Source organism: Bos indicus, chromosome X (assembly GCF_029378745.1).
Source record: "Bos indicus isolate NIAB-ARS_2022 breed Sahiwal x Tharparkar chromosome X, NIAB-ARS_B.indTharparkar_mat_pri_1.0, whole genome shotgun sequence".
In the NCBI taxonomy this organism is placed as follows: Eukaryota; Metazoa; Chordata; class Mammalia; order Artiodactyla; family Bovidae; genus Bos; species Bos indicus.
In genome coordinates, this window is record NC_091789.1 from 3923352 (window position 1) to 3947704 (window position 24353).

Genomic DNA, 24353 nt, shown 5'->3' on the forward strand with positions numbered 1-24353 from the left:
GTCATTGCTCCGTGGACAGGGAACTAAGATTCCACATGCCAAGGGGCAACTAAGCACAAGGACCACAACTGGGCAACGAAGACCCAGGGCAGCCAAAAAAAGTTAATCAAAATTTAAAAAGCAATTACTCCTCTCTCTAGGGCACTTTTGGGGATCTAACCAAGGTGGCACAACATACAGCTTAAAAATCAGGCAGGTCTGAGTGGGAGTCCCACATTCTCCACCTCCTGCCCTCAGACAAATTTACTGAACTTCTCGAAATCTCCGCATGTGTAAAACCAGACAGTAGTAGTTACTACCTCGTAGGACTGGTGTGAGGACTGGATAGGATAATGCTCTTCAAGCCCTGAGCATGGGGCACAGAGTGTGATAAACACTCCAGCAACTGTAGCTGCAGCTCTTACTGCACTGTGACGTTCTCCTTCCCCTCAGACCCTCAAACAATAGGCAATGCCATGGAACACTTTGTGATAGTCCAGACACACAGCTGCCCTCAGCCTGCCCCAGGTTCCCTGGTCTCCATCGGGGTCAGGTAAGCCATTCCCAGCCCTGGAAAGCAGGGGGCCTTCGCTCTGCCTGCAGGTCCCAAGGGTTCTCATTGTTAGCAGTTCTACAAAACAGGGAGAACCTCACACTGAGGAAGGCTTCCAAGGAGCCGGGGGCAGGACCGAAGGGGTCTGCTTGGACTCAAGAAGCCGGCTAAGTGCCGGCGGCCCCAAGGGAGGGGTGCAGAGAGGAAAGGGGAAGCGGGGGACAGCTGAGCTAGACAGGAGGGGTGGGCTACAAAGGGAGTCAGACTTTCTGTTTGGTGGAGTCCACCGAGATTTCTGTACCCAGAAAGGTGCCAAGAGCAATCCAAAATGGACACAGGAGGTGCCAGGAGTCCTGTCCCAGCATCACCAGCTGTGCTAGCAGGCACCTCTCAGGCTGGACGGGCCCTGCTTTTCGACTCAGACCATTAGGCTAAACTTTTGCACTGAGACAGACAGACTGCTTTGGCAGGGGAGCCCTTCAGCAGCTGGCATTGTCACCACTGGCTCCCAGACAGCCCTCCTCCCAGCATGGGATCTAACTCTCCTCGGTGTCACCAGGTCATTGAAGAGCTAGGACGAGTGCCCGTGCCTGCCATCTGGCAAGATGGTTACCCTCATACATCCCACCCCACACACTCCCAGCAGAGTATTCCCAACAGACAACCATATGCCATCACTTGGTCCTGGCTGGTAGATTCTGGACCCCAGAGGGGTACCTGAAGACAGCTGAGTTTCATGAGTGGCCCGCATCACTCAGGGCTTGTTCTACATCTGCCCCTCTTTGCCTTCCCTCACCCCTTTCTCCTTCTTTTTATCAAAACAATCAAAGAGAGATATAAGTTTCCCACCATTCACTCTTGGTCCTCAAGGCTGCAGGAGAGACAGAAACCTAAGAGCCCATCTGCTTTCTTGATGGAGCCTCCTACTTAGCAGATCAGAAATTGGGACGGACTCAGAGTCAAGGTTTCCTGAGCCTATTTTATCGCCCCTGGCTGCCTCTTCCTGTCTCCAAATTCGGCACCATGAAACTTCCAACTGCTCCAAGACCTCTGGTCCAAGTGCCAAAAGGTGAGGAAAGGAAATTTTCAAACTGAAGATAGTGAAGGGCAGTGGGGAGGACTCTATATCTTATTCTTGAAGATTTAGTTCATTGCCAAAACCTCACCAAACACCCCTCAAATGGCCATAGTTATCTCCCACCTAGCCCAGTGCTATGAGTGCCCGAAAGAGTTGAAGAAAACATGGCCTTTATTCCCCAGGCAATGGGGTTTCAAAGGGGCATTTTGAGTGTTTTGAGCAGGAAGGACCATGACACAAGTGGTGTTTTCAAAACATCATTCGAGCTGCAGGGCACTTGATCAGTGGGAGGAGAGAGAGGGCAGGGGCAGGAAGACATATTAGGGGTGACTCCAATAACGCTGAACTGGCAGAGTGACAAGCAGGCGCTGTGACAATAAATGCTGGCTGAAATGAACTGATCTGACTTGGGACTCAAGAGAGAGGAACAAATTTGAGAGCCATCCTAAAGGAAGAATGAGACTCAATGAGTGTTGGGGCAGAGAGTAAAGGAACAATCAAAGCTGTCAGGCTGCAAGGTCCTAGGCTTGGGAGCTTGGATTGATGGCACCAAGGGCAGAAAGAGGGAAGCCAGGAAAGGGTGTGTTAGTGGAAAAGTCGAAGATTCTCATTTTAAACAGCTATTATTTTTAAATTACATTTATCAGATTTTTATAAGAGTAATCAATGTTCACTGTAGAAATTTTAAAACATATGGAAAATTATAAAGAAGAAAATAAAAATCACTCATAATATCACTCTTCAGAGATAATCACCACTAATATTTATGTGTGTTTCCCTATAGTCTATATACTTCTTTCTCTATCTCCTCTTTATTTTTTATTTTTTTACAAAATGGGATAAATCTGTATATACATTCCTTTTCATCACCTGGCTTGAAAACCTGACACTTAATATAGTATGGATGTTCTCTTGAGTAATTAAGTATATTCTAAAACAATACTTTTTTGGCCATGTAACATTCCATTGTAGGAATTTACCACATTTTCTCAACCCATCTCCCACTGCTAGACCTTTAGCCTGTTTCCAAGTCTGCAACCATTTTAAGTAACAATTCATGTTCTTACACGTTTGCATAGTCTCTGATTATTTCCTTAAGCTAAATTCCTAGAATTAAACCCTGCTGGGTCCTAGGGCACACACATTGGAAAGACTTCGGTACACATTGAGAAATCATTCAACAGAGAATATTACAAATGTCTATTTTCAACACCAGTGTGTGAGCATGTCTGTTTACACATACTTAGACTAGCACTGAGCTTCTGAAACTTTTTAACCATCATGAATTTTGTCACTGGAAAATGGCATCATGTCACTTAATTTGCATTTTATTAGTGAGAGTGAATATTTTTTTATTGTTCAACTGTGTACGCAATTGTGTCTATGTATATGTGAGTTGCCTATCCGTGTCTTTGCCCATTTTGTTAAAATGGGTGCTTGTCTTTCTCTTCTGGATTTGTAAAAGCATTTTCTATATTAAAGAAAATGAGATAGTTTTGATTTTATGGTGACATATCCATCTCGAAGAAGTCCAGTATGTACTTAACAATATGGAATTGCATGCTCAGGGAGAATTCAGGACTGAGACAAATTTAGGAGTAAGAAGTATGAAACTGGATGTGTTCTTCAAGAGACAGTACAGGGAGAAAAGAACTAAACATTGAATATAAGAAATGCCCACAAGTAAGGAATGGGAAGATGAAGAGAATTCTCCCAAGAGGGAGGGAAATGATCAGGAAAGTAAGAGATGACCCAATTAGTTTTCTATCACCATAGGCCAAGGTTTAAGTCAGGAATTATTACAAAGAAATAACCATTGGTCTGGATTTGGTGAAGGCCACTGGTAACTTTTAGAATCCTTTTTTTTCCCTGTCTTTTTATCTGGTGTCCAGTACTAGGAACTAGGGAACGTGGGATCTAAATAATGTGTCTTTCTTGCTAACCAAGATTTAAGCAGTAAATTGCATGTCTCAGTCCTTGTAGCTGATAAAGCTTCAAAAATGAATTTGTAAATGCAGTTCCTGCTTTAGGAAATCCTGTCTGGCGAGCACCATTCACTCCTGCTTTGATGAATCTTAGAAGATGTCAAGGTCACCGTTATGAATATCAGTCCCCATTGTTCAGAGGTAAATACATAGAGGTGAAAAGGACAGGATTTGGGCTGAGTGGACACTGACCCTATGACAGCCCCCGGAAGTTTCTCCACCCCCCCTTCCTCTCTAAACCTCTGGTAGTTTATCTTTCCTATTTCTCCTTAAGGTGGCCTGATTAACTGAGGGCCTGATTACTTTGACTGCAGTTCATTGAATGTCCCTGGATTACAAAGTGCACAACAAGAGATGGAACTGGCAACCTGGCCCAGCACATCTGTCACTAAACTCTTACCATCTTGAGTATCAGGCGGTGCCACGTCTGAGGCTTTAAACTGAGATGCTAGAAAGGACACAGACACCAAAATGTTCAATGGCTCATTTCCCATGACCCCGCAACCTTCCCTGAGAATCTACTCTACAGAAACTCACATACCTATACAAAGATCCATGTACATACAAGACAAGGAACTTCATTACAGTATTATTTATAATGCTGAAAACCTAGGGGAAAAAAAACCTAAATAGCCGACAATGGGAAAATAGTTAACTAAATTATGATAAGTGCACATTCTGGAATATTCTGCAGCCATTAAGAAGCATGCAGTAGGTCTAGAAATAGAATTACAGATCTAGAAAATAAACTTTTGGTTACCAGGGAATAAGGAGGGGCAGAGATAAATGGGGAGATTGGGATTGACATACACACTACTACATATATTAATAAAATAGGTAACTAACGAGGACCTACTGTATAGCATAGGGAACGCCACTCGATACTCTGCCATGACCTATATGAGAAATAAATCTAGAAGAGTAGGTATATGTCTAACGGAGTCACTTTGCTGTACACCTGAAATTAATACAACGTTGTAAATTAATTATGGTGGTGGTGGTTTAGTCACTAAGTCTTGTCCAACTCTTGATACCCCCTGGACCGGAGCCTGCCAGACTCCCCTGTCTGTGGAATTCTCTAGGCAAGAATACCAGAGCGGGTTGCCATTTCCTTCTCCAGGGAATCCTCCCTATCCAGGGATTGAACCCACATCTCCTGCATTGGCAGGCATCGCAGGTGGATTCTTTACTGCCGAGCCACGAGGGGGGCCCAAAGGTCAAGAAATCAACCGTACTCCAGTACATAAAAAAGAATGCAGTTGGTCTATAGGTACTGATGGGAATATCCGAGACATATTATAGTAGAAAAATAGAAGCTGTGGAACAATAAGCACAGTATTCATGTGTCGATACATGCAAAAATCCTTACATGTGTGTACTGACACATACATGTATGTGAGTGCAGAGAAAAGCAACCAAAAAGACACCTCTTAAAAACCCAGAACTCAAGCTACCTCAGGAAAGCGGACCGGAACTAGGGGCTTACTCAGGGGCGGTAGTCAGTGTGCTTCTGCGTTGCTTGATTCTTTTACAGCATGAATGTATTCACACATTACCTGTGTAATTTAAAAACATCTTTAATACATGAAAAGAGAGATCTCACTCAGCTTTGCAGCAGGGGTAATTAGGATGCAGAATCTGAGAGGAGCTGAAAGGAAGGCAAAAATGAAAGTGTGCTCCTGAGAATTGCGGGAGCCCCACTCCCCTCCCCAATTGCATTTCCTGTTTTCGCCTCATCTGCAGGCACCTGCGGTTTTGAAATACGTTATACCACATTTCATATCACAGGCAGAAACACCGCTCTCTTTCTCTTCCCCCTCCTCCCCTGAGAACACGCCAATTTCGTGTTTTAATTGAATATTCGAAGGATCACGTTATGAAGGACAAGTGAAGGCGGTTCCAGCTGTGCATCAGTTTCCCCTTGCTGTGATTCTGAAAATAAAGAGTCCCAAAGCACCCAAATGGACCACTCCTGTCCCCTCCTTCAACCTTTGTGGCATAGGAAAAGGAGCGTCCATCTGTCTCCATTTCAAACTGGGGTGGAAAAAAAACCTGGGGCGGCCAAGTTAGTACCTGTCATTCTGAAGGATAAGACCAAAACAAAAAGTTTGGAACTCATGGCTGATAACCGGGCTTGCCCTTGACTTTCTTCCTCTGGCCTTGGCATGGAGATGCTAGGAAAGGACAGAAACACGGAAATCGGATTCTCTCTGGCAGCCTCATGTATCACTTCGTGGTGGGCCTGATTTCTCACACCTTCCCTTTCTCTACATCCATCCCCAGCTCTGAATATTGACCTCTGAGAGACCCTGAAAATCTTCAGGATGTTCAAACTCAATGAATAGTTCAGTGATGCATGATGGACTATTAAGCGGATGGTAAAAAAACATATTCATAGTCAAGGCTATGGTTTTTCTAGTGGTCATGTATGGATATGAGAGTTGGACTGTGAAGAAAGCTGAGCACCGAAGAATTGATGCTTTTGAACTGTGGTGTTGGAGAAGACTCTTGAGAGTCCCTTGGACTGCAAGGAGATCCAACCAGTCCATTCTGAAGGAGATCAGTCCTGGGTGTTCTTTGGAAGGAATGATGCTAAAGCTGAAACTCCAGTACTTTGGCCACCTCATGTGAAGAGTTGACTCATTGGAAAAGACTCTGATGCTGGGTGGGATTGGGGGCAGGATGATAAGGGGACGACAGAGGATGAGATGGCTGAATGGTATCACCGACTCGATGAACGTGAGTTTGAGTGAACTCTGGGAGTTGGTGATGGACAGGGAGGCCTGGTGTGCTGCAATTCATGGAGTCACAAAGAGTCGGACACGACTGAGCAACTGAACTGAACTGAAAAAACATATTCTAAGAATATTTAATAGCATAGGAACATGATCACCAAATACTGTTAGGTGAAAAAAACAAAACCTTGTATATACAGGATCATCCCAATCATGGGGAAAATAAGTATATATGCATTTTTAAAAGCTTGGAAGAATATATACCAAAATTGTGACAATGGTCGCTTTGGGGTTGGAGGGGCTGTAAGAGTTGGTGCTTTCCTCTGTTTTCCAAACTTTCTACAGTAGGCATATTTTAATTTTATACTCAGAATTAAAATGTTATTTTTTAAAAGCACCTATGATGATATTTTCCTAGGCAGGAAAGTAGCCTCAGATAGTTTAACAAAATCTTTAGTTACAATGAAAAAGTTGCTTTCTGTACAAGTAATCAGACAATTCAGTTGGTGCTTTCCTGTTTTCCAAACTTTGTACAGTAGGCATATTTTAATTTTATAATCAGAATTAAAATTTTATTTTTTAAAAGCACCTATTATGATATTTTCCTAGGCAGGAAAGTAGCCTCAGTTTAGCAAAATCTTTTTTTTGTTGTTGTTTATCAAAATATTTAGTTACAATGAAAAAGTTGCTTTATGTACAGATAATCAGACAGTTCAGTTAAGTATTCAGCTTTCAGGCTGTTTTATTGTATATAAAATATTTATTTTACCAATAATACAATAAAACCTCATTATTTTCCTTATTATAACATAGGTGCATGCATACTAAGGTGTTTCAGTTGTGTCCAACTCTGCGACTCTATGGACCGTAGCTCCACAGGTTCCTCTCTCCATGGGGATTCTCCAGGCAAGAACACAGGAGTGGGTTGCCATGGCCTCCTCCAGGGGATTTTCCCGACAGGTTCTTTACAACTAGCACCATGTGGGAAGCCCCATTATATATATGTATATATATATAAAACATTATTGTATAGTATATTGTTGTTATTATATAGTATATTGTTGTTGTTTAGTCGCTAAGTCGTGTGTGACTCTTTGCGACCCTATGGACTGTAGCCAGCCAAGCTCCTCTGTCCATGGGGTCTTCCAGGCAAGAGTACTGGTGTTGGTTGCCTTTTCCTTCTCCAGGAAATCTTCCCAACCCAAGGATCAAACCCATGTTTCCTGCATCGGCAGGCGGATTCTTCAGTGCTGAGCTATCAGGAAAGCCCCGTTATGCCTTATTATTATAAAGTATAATGGGGACTTCCCTGTGGTCCAGTGGTTCAGTATCTGCCTCCCAATGCAGGGGACATGAGTTCAATCCCTGCTCTGGGAAGATCCCACATGCTGCGGAGCAACTAAGCCAGTGTGCCACAACTACTGAGCCCAAGCAGCCTCTTGTGCTCTGCAACAAGAGAAGCCACCGCAACGAGAAGTCACCACAGCTAGAGTAACTGCTCGCCGCAACTAGAGAAAACCCACAAAGCACAAAGTTGGTGAGGCCAACAACAACAACAACAACAAGATTCATGTGAAGCAAAGTCAAATCGCATAACCTGCTGAAGCAGTCAGGTGGATGCTAGCCCTATTTGCTGCCTCCAGTGTTGTCAAGTGCGTGCATGCCAAGTCGCTTCAGTCGTGTCCGACTCTGCATGACCCTATGGACTGTGGCCTGCCAGGCTCCTCTGTCCATGGCAGGTGGGTTCTTTACCTCTAGCAAGTGACATAAGAGATGCAGGTTCGATCCCTGGGTCAGGAAGATTCCCTGGAGGAGGGCATGGCAACCCACTCCAGTATTCTTACTTGGAGAATCCCATAGACAGAGAAGCCTGGCAGGCTACAGTCCATAGGGTCGCAAAGAGTTGGATACAACTGATAGAGATAATCATGACCTGCATTATCAGCCATAAGAGCGCAAAAGCACTGATAAGTTCCCAGAGATTAAAAACAAAAACAAAAGCAAAAAACTCCAGTATGCCTAACACATGAAAATCAGGATTTCCCTGGCTCTGATTAAGCTGGGCTGAGGAAACTGACAATAATAATAATGCCCTAACTGGAAGAGAGAAATTTGGGGGCCTTTTGGACGAGACATAAAGCCTGCAAAAGCCAGCATCACACCCTGGGGGCCCCAGTGCCTTTCGGTGGGGGAGTAACTTAGGGGATCCTGGGGAAGCACACAGGAAACTATGCCCCCCATGGAGACAGAAGGCCCACCTGCAGCAAATCCAACTCTGGGTTTAATACACTGGATCAGCTCCGGAGTGGCTTTTCCTCCTGTAAAAGGATTCACAGCAGGACTCTATTAAATAGCTAGCTCTCCTAGTGCATTTAAAAGGGGATTCAATAGACAAAAATTCAGCTGTCATGTACCTTTATAGGAAGACAATAGCCATATAGACCTACACGGATAGACAGACAATATCTGAAGGGTCGTTGCTTTCCATTCCAGTTCCAGGGACCCTGCTGAGCTAAAAACCACTGGCTTGCTTTCTCTACAACAGTCTTTCCACCCAGCTCAAGGAGTCAAAGCAGGGAAAAGGTGGACTTAAATTCTGCCATCTCACTTGGAAGCAAAAGCAGTCAAGGACCTGAAAGAAATTAGGCCAGAGGACTAGGAAACACAGGAACCCTATGCTGTTAGAGCTGGAAACGGCCTTAAAGAGCACTTCATCCAACCGGCTCATTTCACAAAAGGGGAAAGAGACTCGGAGGGAGGAAGTGACGTGTCCCCAGTCACACAGTGATTTCGAGGCAGAGAACGGTGAGGGGACCCTGACAAGCAGACAGGCACTCTCAAATGGAAAGGCTGACTCAAGTGGCACAGAGATTTCTTTCTGCTGTAGAATTCCAAGACACGGGGCTTGGGGCTGATGCTAGTCAGGAGGAGAAGGGTGGTGGAACAGGCTCACGAAGGCTGGTGCCCCTCTTCTGCCTCTTCTCTCCCACCTCCAGCTCCCAGTTCCCTCTCTTCTGACTACGGCCTGAGCCTCAGTTTGGCCTCTAAGAGCTCCAGGGCTACTGAAGCCAACCGGCCAGATTCTAGGTAAAAGATCTCCTCCACCTCAGGCCAGGGGTGACCCCTGCCCAGGGTGGGTCAACTTTCCCACAAAAGCCAGACAGCTTCGCTTCCAATCAGGCCATTTAAACAGAGTCTCCTAGGTGTTCTGGCCATTGTTATCTCCAATCTGTTAAAAAGAGAAGAAAAAAAAAAAAAAGGTTTACTCACAGGCCTCTGGATGAATGCCCAACTGTCCTCTGGGGAGCCTGAATTTGCCTCTGCCTCCATCTGGTCTCATTTAAAGGGGATCTGAAAAAACCCAGTTCCTGCCTCAGCGCCAGTGCTCAGAGCTGGGGCCTCTGCTGCAAAAGGAAACCGAACACGACCTCACACCTCATCAAGGCCGTGAAAGCAAGGCTCGGCCCCTGCTACTCCAGCGCTTTCCTTGGGGATCAGAGAAGGCCCTGGCCAGAGAAACCTGAGCCCTGGGCCCTGTCCCTGAGAAGGCCCGCAAATCTTTCCCGCAGTCCCCTTTATGTGAGTGGAAGGAATGACCCGACTCTGAGGCCAGTGGCGAGCATGCTGCGTAATTCAGCAGATGGCTGCCTCTAATGAGAAGACACTGCAGAAGCGCGAACGTTATTTCTCCCCCTCCCAAGCATGTGGCCTCCTTCCTCTGTGCAGGCAGCAGAGAAAACCCACGGTTTCAAATCCCAGCAGCAGAAGCCTCCTCCTGCCAAACCAAGGAGGAAGGGTCTGTGTTTCTAATTCATCCTGCGCCCCCCCCTCCAGTTGTTACTTAAAATAATCCATCATTACATGGCTGGTGGCTCCAAGATTTTTATTTAAAGCAATATGGGAAAGAAGAAAGAAAGCAAGCCCACACATAGCCATGACTGTGCTATCTGGGGTTTAAGCCGAGAATCTCTTTTTAACATCAGAGCATCTCCCAAGCACCCAAGTATAGTCTTTCTTGACCTCTATGGTTAAGTGTGCTGGGGGGAGGGGGAGATTCAGTGAACAAAGGGGGAAGAGGGGACATGTCAGGATTTTTATTTCTTGGAATCACGATGACAAGGCCAGGGTTTTTTAAAAACTGAATTTGTATCATCTGGTAGATGTTTCATTGCTTCATCCACTGACCAGCAATAACACTTTGGACTAAGTCGTTTGGTCTCCCTGAACCCATAAAATGAAAAGAACAATAATACTCGTCCAAGAAGCTGTTGGGGAAAATGAAATCATACAGATGGAAGCATTTTGAGATCATTGAAAGACACATGTTACACTGATCCACGGTATTCTTTTTCTTTCTTTTCTCGCTGGTTCTTTCTCAAATGTGGTTTTAATGTACACGCGACTGAAAAGCGGTCCTCAGTTGTTCATACTAATATGAAACCACGGCTCTGATAATCCAGAAACCGAGGAAAGTCCAGAAATCAGTCCCATTTAGTTCTGGAATACCTTTTCCCAGGGGACTTAGATTCCTAATTAGTTTTGCTCAGGCTAATGCTATGGGTTCTCTCCCTTACAGCACACAAAGGGAGGGGCCGTGCTGGGTAACAAAGCCAGCAATTAATAGAAAATTTACAGCAGAGACTCTACAAAGTAAATGCTGTGCACAAGACTGCAGATCAAAATCTCATTATACTATACAGACAAATTGCTCAGTTGTAATGCAGTTTTGTAATAAGAACGCCACTGACACTCACATTTCCGGGTTTTAGGATATGAAGAGGGCTTATTCTGGCCTCTCATCTGGAAGCTCTGAGAGGGCTGTCGTGTGGGCCTTGCCCACCACTATATTCCCAGCACCTGGCACAGAGCCTGGCAGTCAGTGCCCAATAAACACATGCAGAAGGAATGAATGAAAAAAAAGTGTGTGAATTAACAAAGGAAATGTTCCCAGCCTGGGAGCAGAAGTGAGTTCTCCCCCATCTTCACACCTATCCTTCTGGTGGTTAAAGTCCTCAGCAAGCCTTTCCTGTCACCCACCACCACCGACCCCCCAACCCCGGCCAGGGCTGGATCAGGTCCCCTTGTAATGAATTATCCTAGCAGGCAGTAGCTCACCACAGGGATAATCATAGTTAATCGTGTCTGCCTCCACTACTAGATTGTAAACTCCCCGAGGGTAGGGGCCATGTGGCATTTGCGAGGAGGAGGACGGACATTCACATTGCCCTACAACTTTTAACTTTGCAAAGTCTCAAGCACACAGAAAAGTTGGAAAATAGTACCATGATCATCCACAGACCCTCGACTTAGATTCATGAAATTTTACTATTTGGGGCCACGCAAGTTTTCTTCAGTGCTGTACTTGCATATGCTGTATTTGCAGAGATATGGGTGAATGTTACAGTTTTCCTCTCCCTGCTTGGGGTAGAATATGACTTTTAGTTGGAGGTGGTAGAGATGGCTGAGGCAGGGCACTGCAATGGGCATCAAGGTTAAGTGTCATTTGATAGCAAGACCAGAGTGCAGCCACCTGTAGGAGGTACCCTGGCAGCATTAGGCCCGGCAAGCTCTTTCTTAGGGAGAAAGACCATTATCTGGCCGCCACTGAAGGAAAGTATCGTTGTCCACATCCTGGGATTGGTTCTTATCAGAATCAGTAAGCCCTACTTCCTATGGGCCAGCACTTATAGGCTGGACCCTAAAAAGCAACATTGAAAGAAACAACTCAGTGCAAGAGCCAGCAGCTGTGGCCTCTGGTGCCTTCCTAGTTACCCTGGACAAGACATGGAACCTCGCAGTGTGTGTGTGTGTTTGTGTGTATATACATATCAGTTCAATTCAGTCACTCAGTTGTGTCCGTCTCTTGTGACGCAGTGTGTGTGTGTGTGTGTGTGTGTGTAAACATACCAGTTTGGTTTAGTCGCTTAGTCATGTCTGACTCTGCGACCCCATGGACTGCAGCACGACAGGCTTCCCTGTCCATCACCAACTCCTGGAGCTTGCTCAGACTCATATCCATCAAGTTGGTGATGCCATCCAACCATCTCATCCTCTGTCATCCCTTTCTCCTGCCTTCAGTCTTTCCCAGCATCACGGTCTCTTCCAATGTGTCAGTTCTTCACATCAGGTGGCTAAAATATTGGAGTTTCAGCTTCAGCATCAATCCTTTCAATGAATATTCAGGACTGATCTCCTGTAGGATGGACTGGTTGGATCTCCTTGCTGTCTAAGGGACTCTCAAGAGTCTTCTCCAACACCACAGTTCAAAAGCATCAATTCTTCAGGGCTCGGCTTTCTTTATGGTCCAACTCGCACATTCATACATGACTACTGGAAAACCCACAGCTTTGACTAGATGGACTAAAGTCAATAAAGACTTTAAGAAAATGGTCTACATAAAAATAAAAATAAACCCTTAAAATATATTTGTGTGTATATAGTCTAGTGGTTTTCCCAACTTTATTCAGACTTATATTGAAGAAAGTACGGAAAACCACTAGACCATATATAAACATATTTTTAAGGGTTTTTTATGTAAACTGTTTTCTTAAAGTCTTTACTGACTTTGTTACAATATTGCTTCTGGGTTTTTCTTTTTTATGTTTTGGTTTTTTGGCCGAGAGGCAGGCAGGATCTTAGCTCCCCAATCAGGGGTCAAACCCACATCCCCTGCATCGGAAGACAAAGTGTTACCCACTGGACCACCAGGGAAGTCCCATTAGAGTATACATTAATAGTAGCCCAAGCCACATCACAGGCAGGGGCTGGAGATGGGAACATCCCAGGAATCTTCTGTAGTTCTCGAATTATTTCCCCATGTACACAATTAGTCTCTCCAACTAGACTAGAATAAGTGTAAAAGCCAGGAAGTACGTCTATTACTTTTTTTAGTATCCTTGACCAGGGCTAGCCATAGTGCTGGACACTTATTAGTCAATCAAATAAACCCTGTGGACACCATAAACAAACAGTTTTGTCACAAAGAATCTTTACGGTGTTCATTCAAATAGGGTGGGGTTGTGTTATGGACACAAAAGCTGAGCTTTCAAGTTGCATGTGTGCACAAATAAGGGTCCTACCCAGGAACTCTAAGGTCTGTTTTTGTCACTAATGATGTTATCCTACAAGCCAGAGTGACCCTCAACTGACTCCGGAGAGGCCAGCCCATCCCTCACACACACCAGAGCGCTACTTGCATGGCACTGTATCTCAGAGCTCATTAAAAAGAACTCCTAGGCTAGGCACACTTAGGTTTATACTCTAGTCTTCTTTTCCCAAACCCCAAATATGCCTTTGCTGAAAGAAACAATCAGCAACCAGACGTCCAAGGTCTCCCAAGTTAATTGCATCTTCCCCTGGTGAATTACAACTTCTTACAGACACAAAGGCAAGCAGAGAGACAAATGACACAGAAACAAGAGCTTCACTGACTGGGGGAGGAGGGGGGCCTGGAGAGTGACGTCAGTTTTCCCAGCAACCCATTTATCACGATAACAAGGTCTCAAGGGCTCTGGCTGCTCTTTCAGCTTCAGGATCTGGCATACAATTTTGTTCTTCGTTGTAGAGTAAGGCAAGGCCACCCAGAGCAAACTGGAACCAAGCAGAGCAATCCAAGTGGCCCTAAACCAACCCCCTCCATTTTTAGAACAAAGGGGATCTTTGGGTAGCCCCAGGTGAAACACAACCTTCTGGAAGGTTCCCCTTTGCTACATCTGCCCTGCAACCCTGATTCAGGCTAGAGGGACTGGTGAGAGAGTATGGGCAGGTCAGTGCAAATTCATTAGCGGACAAGAAAAATCATTAGCGTCCTTCTTGGTCACTAAGGATGGAGCAAGTGTAATCTAGGGGACTAAATCTCCTTAAGGCATGCCATCGCTAAAATAGAGGAGCAGAAAGGCACTGAGGGAGCCCTCAAAACACTAATGCAATACATGTTAGAGTGCCAATCTTGGGGAGAAAAGAATTCTCTCAAACGCCATTATCACAGAGCATGGTCTCCCAAGGACTCCTAGTCCTTCCACACCCTGAATGCCTAAAGAACTCCAGGCTGGGGTCTTGCAGGGCAGTAGGGGAGGATCCAAAGAAATCACCTTGCCCTTCCCAACAGGAACAAGACGGTGGAATAAACTTAGCCGTATCCTGTAGAAAAAAATACTACCAGATTCTGGATGCAGATTTTGAAAACAAATCAATTTCAATTACACCAAATACCTAGAGGCTATATATATTTTTTTGCACTAGAATTGCATTGCATGGACTATTTCCCTAAATAAGTATGACCCTGTGTGTGTGTGTGTTTCAGAAATTTTCATCAAGTAGTACGGATGTTTACTGTCATGGAATCTGACCTAGCTCTACTTCAGTATCCTTCCTCACTTCAGGGTACTGGTAACTGTGGGCTTCTTAGAAATCCCAGACACTCAGGGAGGAATAGAAAGGCCAGGTTGTTCCCTCAAGTGGAAACATTCCCCTCCCTTTGCAACGAAACTTCTGGTCTAAAAAAACAAACATGGAGCCTCAGGTCACTTCAGTATAATTTCTCTGCACATCCCAGGCTAGAAAACTTCAGTTCGTTAAACGAAGATTTTTTTTTTTCCAGAGTCGGCTGCCAACAAAAAGAGAGACAGCATCGCTTTTGCAAGCGTCACACTTATTTTCCTGAGTCCCATGACAAGAAGGCAGCGCCACAGGTTTTGGCACACACGCCCAGTCACACCGAACTCGCACCGGAGACAGATCCCACCACCCCCAGGGTCCCGCAAAACCCGGGTCAGGTGTCAGAAACGCGCCAAAATACGCAGCCAGCCAGCACCTACAGGCCAGCGGACTGCAGCCCACACAGACGCACAAATGAGACCCAGAGGCACACAGCACAAGCAGACTGGGAGAGAAGCGTCCGGACCCAGAGACACGCACCAGGGAGCTGAGTACACTCCCAGAAACAGGCGGACGCATCAAGGGTCACAGACAAGCCGGACACCGGCGTGGTCCGCCCGGGGAGGCACGAGTGCGCGCGCACGCACTCACACGCACAGTGATACACACACACACACACACACACACGCAGTCACATATGTGATGCATATGGAAAAACCCTACCCCAGCCAGTCACCTCCCCGCCCCCCTCACCACTCGCCGCCTCCTGCCCCAGGCTCACCCCAGCCCCACGCCCCTCTGGCTGAGGAAGCCCGGGTCCCGGCGCGTGGCGGGGTGCTGGGGCGCGGCCCGGCCCCCCGAGGGAGCGAGGCCAGGGTGCCGGGGACCCGAAGGGCCCGGCGGCTCCTGCGGCCATTCATTCGGCAACGCCCCAGCGGCGGGGCCGCAGCTGCAGCGAGGGCGGCGGCGGCGCCGGCTGCAGCTCTTGGGCAATGCAAGTTCAGCCGCCGGCCTGCAGCCTGGACCAGTCCCCCCGCCTCCCCCACCCGCCCGCCACCACGGTTCTCGGGGACGGAAGGCTGGGGGACTGAGTCGCTGACCCTAGGAGCAGAAGTCCTGCCGCGCCCGGTCTCCTGGATGGTGCCCACTGCCCCTCCTTGCGGCGGTGGTGACGGCGGCCAGGTCTCCTCGGCTCTTCCGAGGCCCCCGGCCCCGAGGCTGGCACCCAAGCCCCGCACTCACCACCTGGCGAGCTATATCGGTCGCTGCCATCGTTCCTGCGTCCGCCAGGGCTGCCACGGGCGCCGCCGCAACGGGAGCTAGAGCACAGGAAACAGCGGAGCTCCTCCGACAAAGAGAAAGTGTTACACTTTGGGCGCAACCAAGTCCGGCGGGGGGAGGTGCAAGGGAGGGGCCCCTTCGCTGCTGCTCCAACCCCGACCTCTCCTCTATCGCCCACCCCCTCGGAAGTGGGGTGCGGCGTGGGGGTGGATTTAACGCGCCGCTTCCCTCTCCTGCGAGCAGGGTTCCAGCTCTCCCTGCAACCTCAGTTGTAGGCCTGTGCGAAGGGAGGCGGGGGCTCCCCTCGGTGACCCAGTCCTTTGCCCGCCCCCCCGCCACTGGGCTCTGTGGTACGTCCCGACCTCCGCTGAATTGTCACACCCCCCTGCTCTCGCCTTACATCCCTGAGTCCCCAGACCCCTGAGGCTGGAAGGGAGCCCCCGCCCCTACCCCCCGGCGCGCACCGCTCGGCGGCTGACCCCTGCGGTCCTTCTCTTCCTCCTCCCTGCATCCCGGACCCCCTTTTTCTCCCCACCGAAATCTCAGGGTGCTTGGAGGGGAGCGGCCGCCGCTGGAGTCTCGCTGCTCCACCACACCTCCCCCACCCCGGCCCTGGAGGGCTGCTGAGGCCGGTGGGGGACCCGGAGGGAGAGAGCTGTGGCAGGTGCCGCTTCCCAGCAGAGCTTAGAAAGGGGGCGGTTGGGGGAAGCCGCACTGCGGGCCCCGCAACTGAGATGTGACATGCGGTGTCCGAGGCCAGGGGTCCTGACACGAAACGCCCCTTCTGCCCTGGGGTTTCCACGCCTCGGGTGCTGTGGGCTGTCATTTCCGAGCTCACCACCGTTGGGTCCCGCGCCTCCTCTCCCCACCGAGCCCTAGGCGATCGGCTTGTGAGCCGAGGCTCGGACGACTTACTCCCCTATAGAGCCTGGACCGCTGGCAACTCTCAGAGGAGGGGCCGGGGGCTGAAATCCCAGCTCCGTGGAGCGGAATTTCGCCGAGGGACGCGGAGCAGCCTCCGGGGGCTCTGTCCCGCCCCCTGATTTCCCCTTAACCTTGGGTCAACCCGAGGCTAGGCGGCCGCAGTGAGCAGAGGGAGACCCTCCGAAGGCAGAGGCTCTGCCCGCCTGCTTTCCTTTCCCTCTCGGCCCTCCGTCGCCGCGGGTCCCCTCCCTTCCCCTCAGCACTTCTCCCTCTCTTCGGCCTGACGCCCCGCAATCCTTCTCCTGGCCGTGGACCCTGCTAGATCCCTGGCGTGTCCGAGGCCGGAGCGGGCGGGATCATCCACTCCACTCCTTAAAAGGGCAGGCGCCCTGGTCTCTGAGAGGGACTCGGATCCTCGGGTGGAACCCGGGACCGCGGGGGGAGACAGATCCCTGGGGGGAAGCCCGGCCGGAGAGGGGGCCGGGATGCGGCGTGGGAGCTGGCCCAAGGCGGGAGCGCCTGAGGTGGAGAGGAAGGAGGGAGGAAAAAAGAAAAACGGGAAGCACTGAGAGGGAGAAGGGACCCGACCCGGAGGCCCGCGCGTGGGGAAAAGGGCAGGCAGAGAAACTGGGGTGGCTATAGGAGGCGCTCCCATGGCCCTTGATTCCACCTGCCGGGACAGTGCGTGTCACACGGTCTCCGGAAGCTCTTCACCTGCGTGTGAACGTTGAGAACAACGACTCCGCAAAATGCATCCCCAGAGCCTACTTCGGGGCCTGGCATCCACCAAGCGCCCAATTAAGCATTTCCTGAACCGGCGGACAGAGGGTTTGGACTGGGGCGGGTACAGGAGAAGGAAGAGACACAATCCGGAGGTGGCTCTGTAGGGACAGAAAAGCAAGGCTCTGGAGGTGCCCATTGTGCGGGAGACCCAGGAGGGGCCGAAAGAGAAGAGCCTGGCACAATCAGGGAACAGAACTAGGAAGCTCTGTGGACGGACAGCGCTGGCCGGAAGGGCAGATGGTGGTGGCAGAGAACCGGGGCGACTATCGTCACCGAGGCCCGTCAGGGCGCTGGGGCAGGGCCTGGGCGAGGCGCCAGGCCCTGTATTCGGGTGGCCGACACGTGCAGGACCAGGCTGGTATTTGCGGAACCGTCGTAAGGCTGGGCCGGGACCGGATGGGGGCGGGGAGCAGTGGGGGCGGGCGGCTCTCAGACCCGGTGTCTGGCGGGCAGACAGGTCTGCACTGCAAAGGCTGGGGCGTGGAGAGGCTGGAGGTCATTAACTCTGACCTGGATCTGCGGTTTGGTGGGTGGCGGGAGCCGAGCTGTACATTTGGAAAGCGGAGCTGAGAGCTGATACCCGCAGCGTCGGCGAGCAAGCGGAGTGCCCGGCGGAGCTGGACTGGCCGACTGCGGGGCTCCCTGGGAACCCTGCTGCCCACTTCCAACATCACCCCGCTCCCGCCTAAGCGCTCCTCGCCCACCAGAGCTCGAGGCATTTCCACCCGGCGCAGGCGCTACAGAAGCGCCGAAACCTTGGTGCCCCGCCCATATGCCCCCCCCCTCGACTGCCCTCCTGTCCCTAGGAACCCTCCCAACCTCGCGGAGGCCTCCGCCTCCAAAACAATGGCCCTCGCAGACTGGAACCAAGTGTGTAACTCAAGTCTCCCTCAACCCTCTGGTCTCTGAAACACCTGCCACCTGCGGCTGCAAGCGCCTCAGGCTTCCGGGTTTCCGCGGGGTGCGGTGGGTGTTGATGTGTGAGTAGGTGTGCATTTGTCTGTCAGTGTGCATCCGCTGTGTCTGTGTGTCAAGGTGTGTCAATGTGTGTGTGTGTACAGGCATGTATTTACTGTTTTTTTATCTGCTACCGTGTGTGTGTTTCAGTGAGTGCGTCTTTATCGATGTGTGTGTCAGTGTGTACTTCTGCTGTGTATTGGTATGTTTGAAAAGGTGTGCATGCCAGTGCTGCGTGTGTGTCTGTCAGTCTGTGCATGTCAATGTGAGGGTCAGTATGGGTGTGCGTATGTGTAGAGACGCTCTAGCTTACTACATTCTGGGCTTTACATTCCTTGCCTGACTCCATGCAGGGGGCCCATAACTGAATGCTATGGATTACCATCCTTATTTCAACGAAGAAGTGGGGGGAAGGGAAGGAGAACAAAGAAATTCGGAAATTCCCTGAGTTCTATCTCCCAGTCTTTGGTCCTGGGTCACTAGCCCAGACACAGGGCGGACACAAAGGGCTGAGGCAGGAGGGCTCACTAGTGGTCAGTCACTTCCTTGCATGTCTGTCCCTGTTGAGGTCTCGTGGACCCTCGGGACCCATGAACCTGTCTTCATGTCCAATGTATCCTCGCAGGGTCCCTTGGGCCCTGCACAGTTATCTGGCAGGTGTTCAATCAATGTTTGTTGAGTGAATGGATAAACGGAAGCATGTAAATGTGGTGTTTTCAGTGTTTCCACTGTCTTTAAGGAAGCTGGAGCAAGCAGCAACTTCCGCAGGCCAGCAGGTGACTGTCATTAACTTGCTAATGTTGTTTGTGGAACCAGACTCCCCATGGAGGGGAAATGGCCATCCCTGCTAGATAGGAGGGGGCCCTAATTAAAGCCAAGCTTTAGAAAGGTCACCCTGATGGCTGGGGAAGGGGGTGCTCAGACTGGATGGGGGAAGGGGTCAGGGATGTGGGGAGAGAGGGAGAAGAGGGCAGTGGAATGGAACTAAGAGCTCAGGAAAGGGCTTTGTCCTGAAACTGGCTTTGCGGAAGAAGAAAGGAGAGTCACGTTGCTCTAAAGTGGAGACGCCGATAATCATCTGAAAAATAAAATCAGAAAGTTGGAGAAAGAGGACAAGGTGAAGCAGAGGGAAAATGACCTGAGATTAACCAAATCAGACAATGCTGATAGAATCAGAAACTCAGTGAAGGGGCTAAGTCGGGAGGAAATAAGTATTCCTTTGTGCATCATTACCTCCTGCCTCTGGTTTGACATCAGTTTATTCCAGTAGTTCTCAAAAGGTGATTTTTGTCTAACAGTCTCTGTGTCACCTGGGAAGTTAGAAATGCAAACTCTCAGGCCCCAGCCTAGACAGACCTACCAAATCAACCTCGAGCACTGAGACCCAGTAACCTGTGTTTGAACAAGTCCTCCAAGGAATTCTCATTTATGCTAAAGTTTGAGAACCACTGGTTTATCTGAAATCTAGCCATGGATGGGACACAGGAGTGAGTAAAGTTTGGCAGGATATTGAGGGAAAATTCTGAAGCCTGGGCTGTCATACTAATGGCAGATCCTGGTGGATTACTCCAGTGGGCAGCATGAGAAGACAGTGCCTAGGCTGGAAAAGGAGTGCCATAAAACATGGAGAGGGAACCCCTGTAGGCAGCTGGAAGTTTCTAAAGATAAGCTTTGCTTCCTTTGAAATTTTACTCTTCATTTCACGAATACAACCTAAGCCCCCACTGCACGTCAGCCACTGTGCTCAGTGCCGGAGGACTCAAGAAAAATGGATGACAAGAACCTCTGTTGTGACCTGAGGTAGCCCCCTGGCCAGTTGCCAGCTCCACAAACAACCAGTAATGGGATAAGCGATCCAGTCAGGCAGGGGCAAGATCTTGGGAAGGTAGACCCCCAGAGAGGTGAGGGAAGGCAACTCAGAGACCCATTTGGGAACTTTCCTGGTGGTCCAGTGGTTAGCGCTTCACACTTCCACTGCAAGAGACGTGGGTTCACTCCCTGGTCTGCTGGGAGAACTAAGATCACACAAGCCACGCAGCATGGCCAAAAATAAAAAAAAAAAAGACCCATTTGGATTGAATCCTGAAGAAAGAGTAGTAGCTTATCTAGCCATCAAGGGGTAGGGTGAACAGTAGCAGAACACCATGTATAAATCACAGGAAAAGAAGGCAAGAACATTTAGGGAATTCCAACTCTTGGCCAGAGGGAATGGTAGAGGAGAGGACAGCAGTTGTAAATGAGGCTGAGAGAAGCTGGCGTCAGAGCTTGAAGGGGCATGTTGGTCATGCCAAAGAGCTCAGCCTTTATGCCCCAGTGTCTGGAGTCTCAAGCTGTGCTCTCTAGGGCCAACACCTGCTCCATTCTGAAGCCAAGTGAGACGGATGCTCACAGTGAAAAAAATCAATTAATGGGTAGAAACTTTTCTATTTTAACTTTTTTTAACCATAAAGTTTTCTTCAGTCTTTGACAGATGCTCCCTCTTATCTGTGAGCAGGCAACAGAATGAATGAACATGTAGCAAAAGAATATTAAACAGACAGTCCCAGGACTGATCATGCTTAATTCAACAGTTTATTTCTTTTTTCATGGACATCTGTGCTTGTGGCTATGATTTTGTATCGCACTCACATTATGTAGATGTATTTTCTGCTAGCAGAAGTGTTCTTTTGAAAAGTGTTTGATTTCATATGGTGCCATGGAATATATCAATTATTTCCTGGCATTCTAGAAAGAATACCACAACTTCCAGCTGCCATGCCACCTGAACCAGCTGGAGAAACTGTCCCTTAGATGGTGAGGAGCCACCGAAGGGTTTAGAGGAGGGGAGCAGAATGAATGCATTTGCAATTTTGAAATTTCACTCTTGTTCCAGCTTGGGGAGGAGACTGGAGCAGAGAGTGATGAAAGCAGTTAAGACGCAGGAATTAACACACGGTTGTAGCAGTTCAGGCAAGAAACGATGGTGATAGTGACATGGGATTGGAGTGGAAGGGAGGGAACAGGGCACGCTTTAAAAAGGGCATCCATTATAAGGGCCTTGTGCACCACGTTAAAGATGCTAAGGTTTCATCCTCTAGAGAATAAGAGTCTTTGAAGAGTTTCTTGATGAATGGCTGCAGCAGAATCACCTGTCCTTCTTCTTATAGAAACAGAGGCCAAGAGGCCACCTCAGACCTGCCAAATCAGAACCTTTGTTTGGGAGGAGTATGGGTGTGTAAGAAGCTCTCCAGGCGGTTGTGAGGTGAATTACCACTGGAGAACCACTGCATGATGGTTAGTGAGTGGCGGTATAGCAGTCAGATCTAGGTTTACACAGTGCACTCAAGACACCACGAGAAGAACTGATTGAATGAAGGCAAGAACAGAGACAGATAGCATTTGTGTTTGTTTTTGTTTAATTTGTGGACAAAGACTTACAGACAAGTGTGAAAGTAAATCCTCTTTTGCAACACGCAACTCATTGTTCAGTATGAGTTTTGATACAGATAAGAAGGAACATGATCCGTAAAATGGGTGTGTATTGGTGAGCATAAAGATTGCTTCCAGGGCTGTAGAGTTAAATAAGCTTTTAAATTACCAGATGTATTGATCCTAGTACTCAGTTTTAATGTTGACATAAAACAAAGATGGGCTTCTTTTTTTAGGCTTTTATCTTCGGAATACAGTGTCTGGATTTTCCAAAGGTATTGGCATATCCCAATGATCTCTGTCAAGTTTTAGGGTGTGATAACTTAGGAATTAATATGATTTGAACTTGATAAGTTTTTAGAGAACTAGACAGATCCCCGGAGAAGGCAATGGCACCCCACTCCAGTACACTTGCCTGGAAAATCCCATGGATGGAGGAGCCTGGTGGGCTGCAGTCCATGGGGTCGCTAGGAGTCGGACACGACTGAGCAACTTCACTTTCTCTTTTCACTTTCATGCATTGGAGAAGGAAATGGCAACGCACTCCAGTGTTCTTGCCTGGAGAATCCCAGGGACGGGGGAGCCTGGTGGGCTGCCGTCTATGGGGTCGCACAGAGTCGGACACAACTGAAGTGACTTAGCATAGCATATCATAGACATATCCCATCTCCTGACCCTAAACAGGATCCTATAGTAAACTGCTTGAGGAAATTGGATCTTGAAGATTACAGGTGGCAAACTTTGAAGTGCACTCTGTTGAAGATCAAAAAGGCCCAACTAAAACAACTATGGCAAGCATCACAGCTGTGGATTGAGCAGAACTTTTTGAAAGGGCTACGTTGAAGATGACAGCTTGGGAGGAGCTATGGTGATTGCCAGTGGAAAGAATCAGGATGTGTGAGAATCCTTAAAAATTTATTGACTTAAATAACTTTGCCTATGTTATGAATAGAAAGAAACCTTTGTGCAGAAAAAAAAAAAAAAAAAGAACAGAGACAGGGAGAGCAGTCAGGAGGCTACTGCCATGGTCCTAGGCTGACTTTCCGCATTGGGCAAGAGCCAGAACTCAAGAGAAGGTTCGGCTCACCACCCCCATCAGGGATACTAGTTATCCTTAGAAACTTACCTGTACACACCGTTTTAGACAAATGGTACAATTTTGTATTTTCCCGAACAATTCTTGTTCGCCACAGTTAGTCCTCAGTGGTCTTCCCAGAGTCACAGAGTTTGCCTAAGATGTATAATCATGTAAAACGCATGATGTACCTACCAGGGCACTGCACTAGGCACTGGGAGAGGTAGAAAGAAACATGAGCTATGGCTTCTGTTCTGAGGGAAGTTCCTGTCTAACTGAGGAAACCAGATATATACGCACTAACAGTAAATGTGCTGCTGTACTTGTGTTTAGTCGCTCAGTTGTGCCTGACTCTCTGCAACCCCATGGACCGTAGCCTGCCAGGCTCCTCTGTCTATGGGATTCTCCAGGCAAGAATACTGGAGTGGGTTGCCATGCCCTCCTCCAGGGCATCTTCCCCACCTGGGGATTGAACCTAGGTCTCCCGCATTGCAGGCAGATTCTTCACTATCTGGGCTACCAGGGAATAGTGAATACCAAATATGTCATAAGGCAGTAACCAAGATGCAGCATAGACAATGAATACCAATGCTCTGTTTCTTTTCTTTTTTGTTTTTGTTTTTTTCATGCCTCACAGCTTGTGGGATCTCAGTTCCCCTACCAGGGATTGAACCCAGCCCTGGAAGTGAAGGCAGCGAGTCATAACCACTGGACAGCCAAGGAATTCCCCCAGTGCTCGATTTCTTAACCTAGCAATGGTCACATGGGTGTTTGCTTTATAAGTATTGATTTTTGCTTTGTCTTTCTGCTTTAGGAATGCTTCAAGATATGTGTTACATTTCATAAGATTAAAAAAAGATTTACTGCGCACCCTAGAGCCCAGGCTCCTCAACAAGAGAAGCCACTGCAATGAGAAGCTGGCGCACTGCAGCTAGAGAGTAGGCCCCACTCACTGCAACTAAAGAAAGTCAGAGCACAGCAATGAAGACCCAGCACAGTCAAAAGTAAATAAGTAAATTCATCAGTTAATTAATTTTTAAATAAGTTTAAAAAGACAATAAGTTCTGTGAGTTGAATGATATTCACCAACAGCCCCTAGACATGGTACAGAATCTAGAGAAACAAGGTGTCTACCCAGTGACCTTTCAGTCTTCCACAGATGAGCCACCAGCACTGCGAAAGGATTGAAATAAGCCACAGAAACAGAATCAAGATGGTA

At 48.4% G+C, this 24353-nt stretch overlaps 1 protein-coding gene and 1 non-coding gene across 8 annotated transcripts in view; one reads left to right on the forward strand and one right to left on the reverse strand.

The window, feature by feature from the left end:
* SEPTIN6 (septin 6) overlaps positions 1-16243 on the reverse strand; it is a 73790-nt gene extending 57547 nt beyond the window's left edge. For 2 of the 7 annotated variants that reach the window (XM_070784211.1, XM_070784212.1), the window contains exon 1: positions 9601-9871. In XM_070784211.1, coding sequence (XP_070640312.1) covers positions 9601-9660 — 60 coding nt within the window. In that variant the 5' untranslated portion in view covers positions 9661-9871. Of the gene's footprint in view, positions 1-9600; positions 9891-15948 lie in introns of those variants that run through there. The other 5 variants (XM_070784207.1, XM_070784208.1, XM_070784209.1 and 2 more) reach the window with 4 other exon arrangements.
* A 5781-nt stretch (positions 16244-22024) lies between these two features.
* LOC139181807 (small nucleolar RNA SNORA40) lies at positions 22025-22151 on the forward strand. The gene has a single exon (XR_011565546.1). It is a non-coding gene; the product is annotated as a small nucleolar RNA SNORA40 (small nucleolar RNA).
* The last annotated feature ends 2202 nt before the right edge of the window (positions 22152-24353 follow it).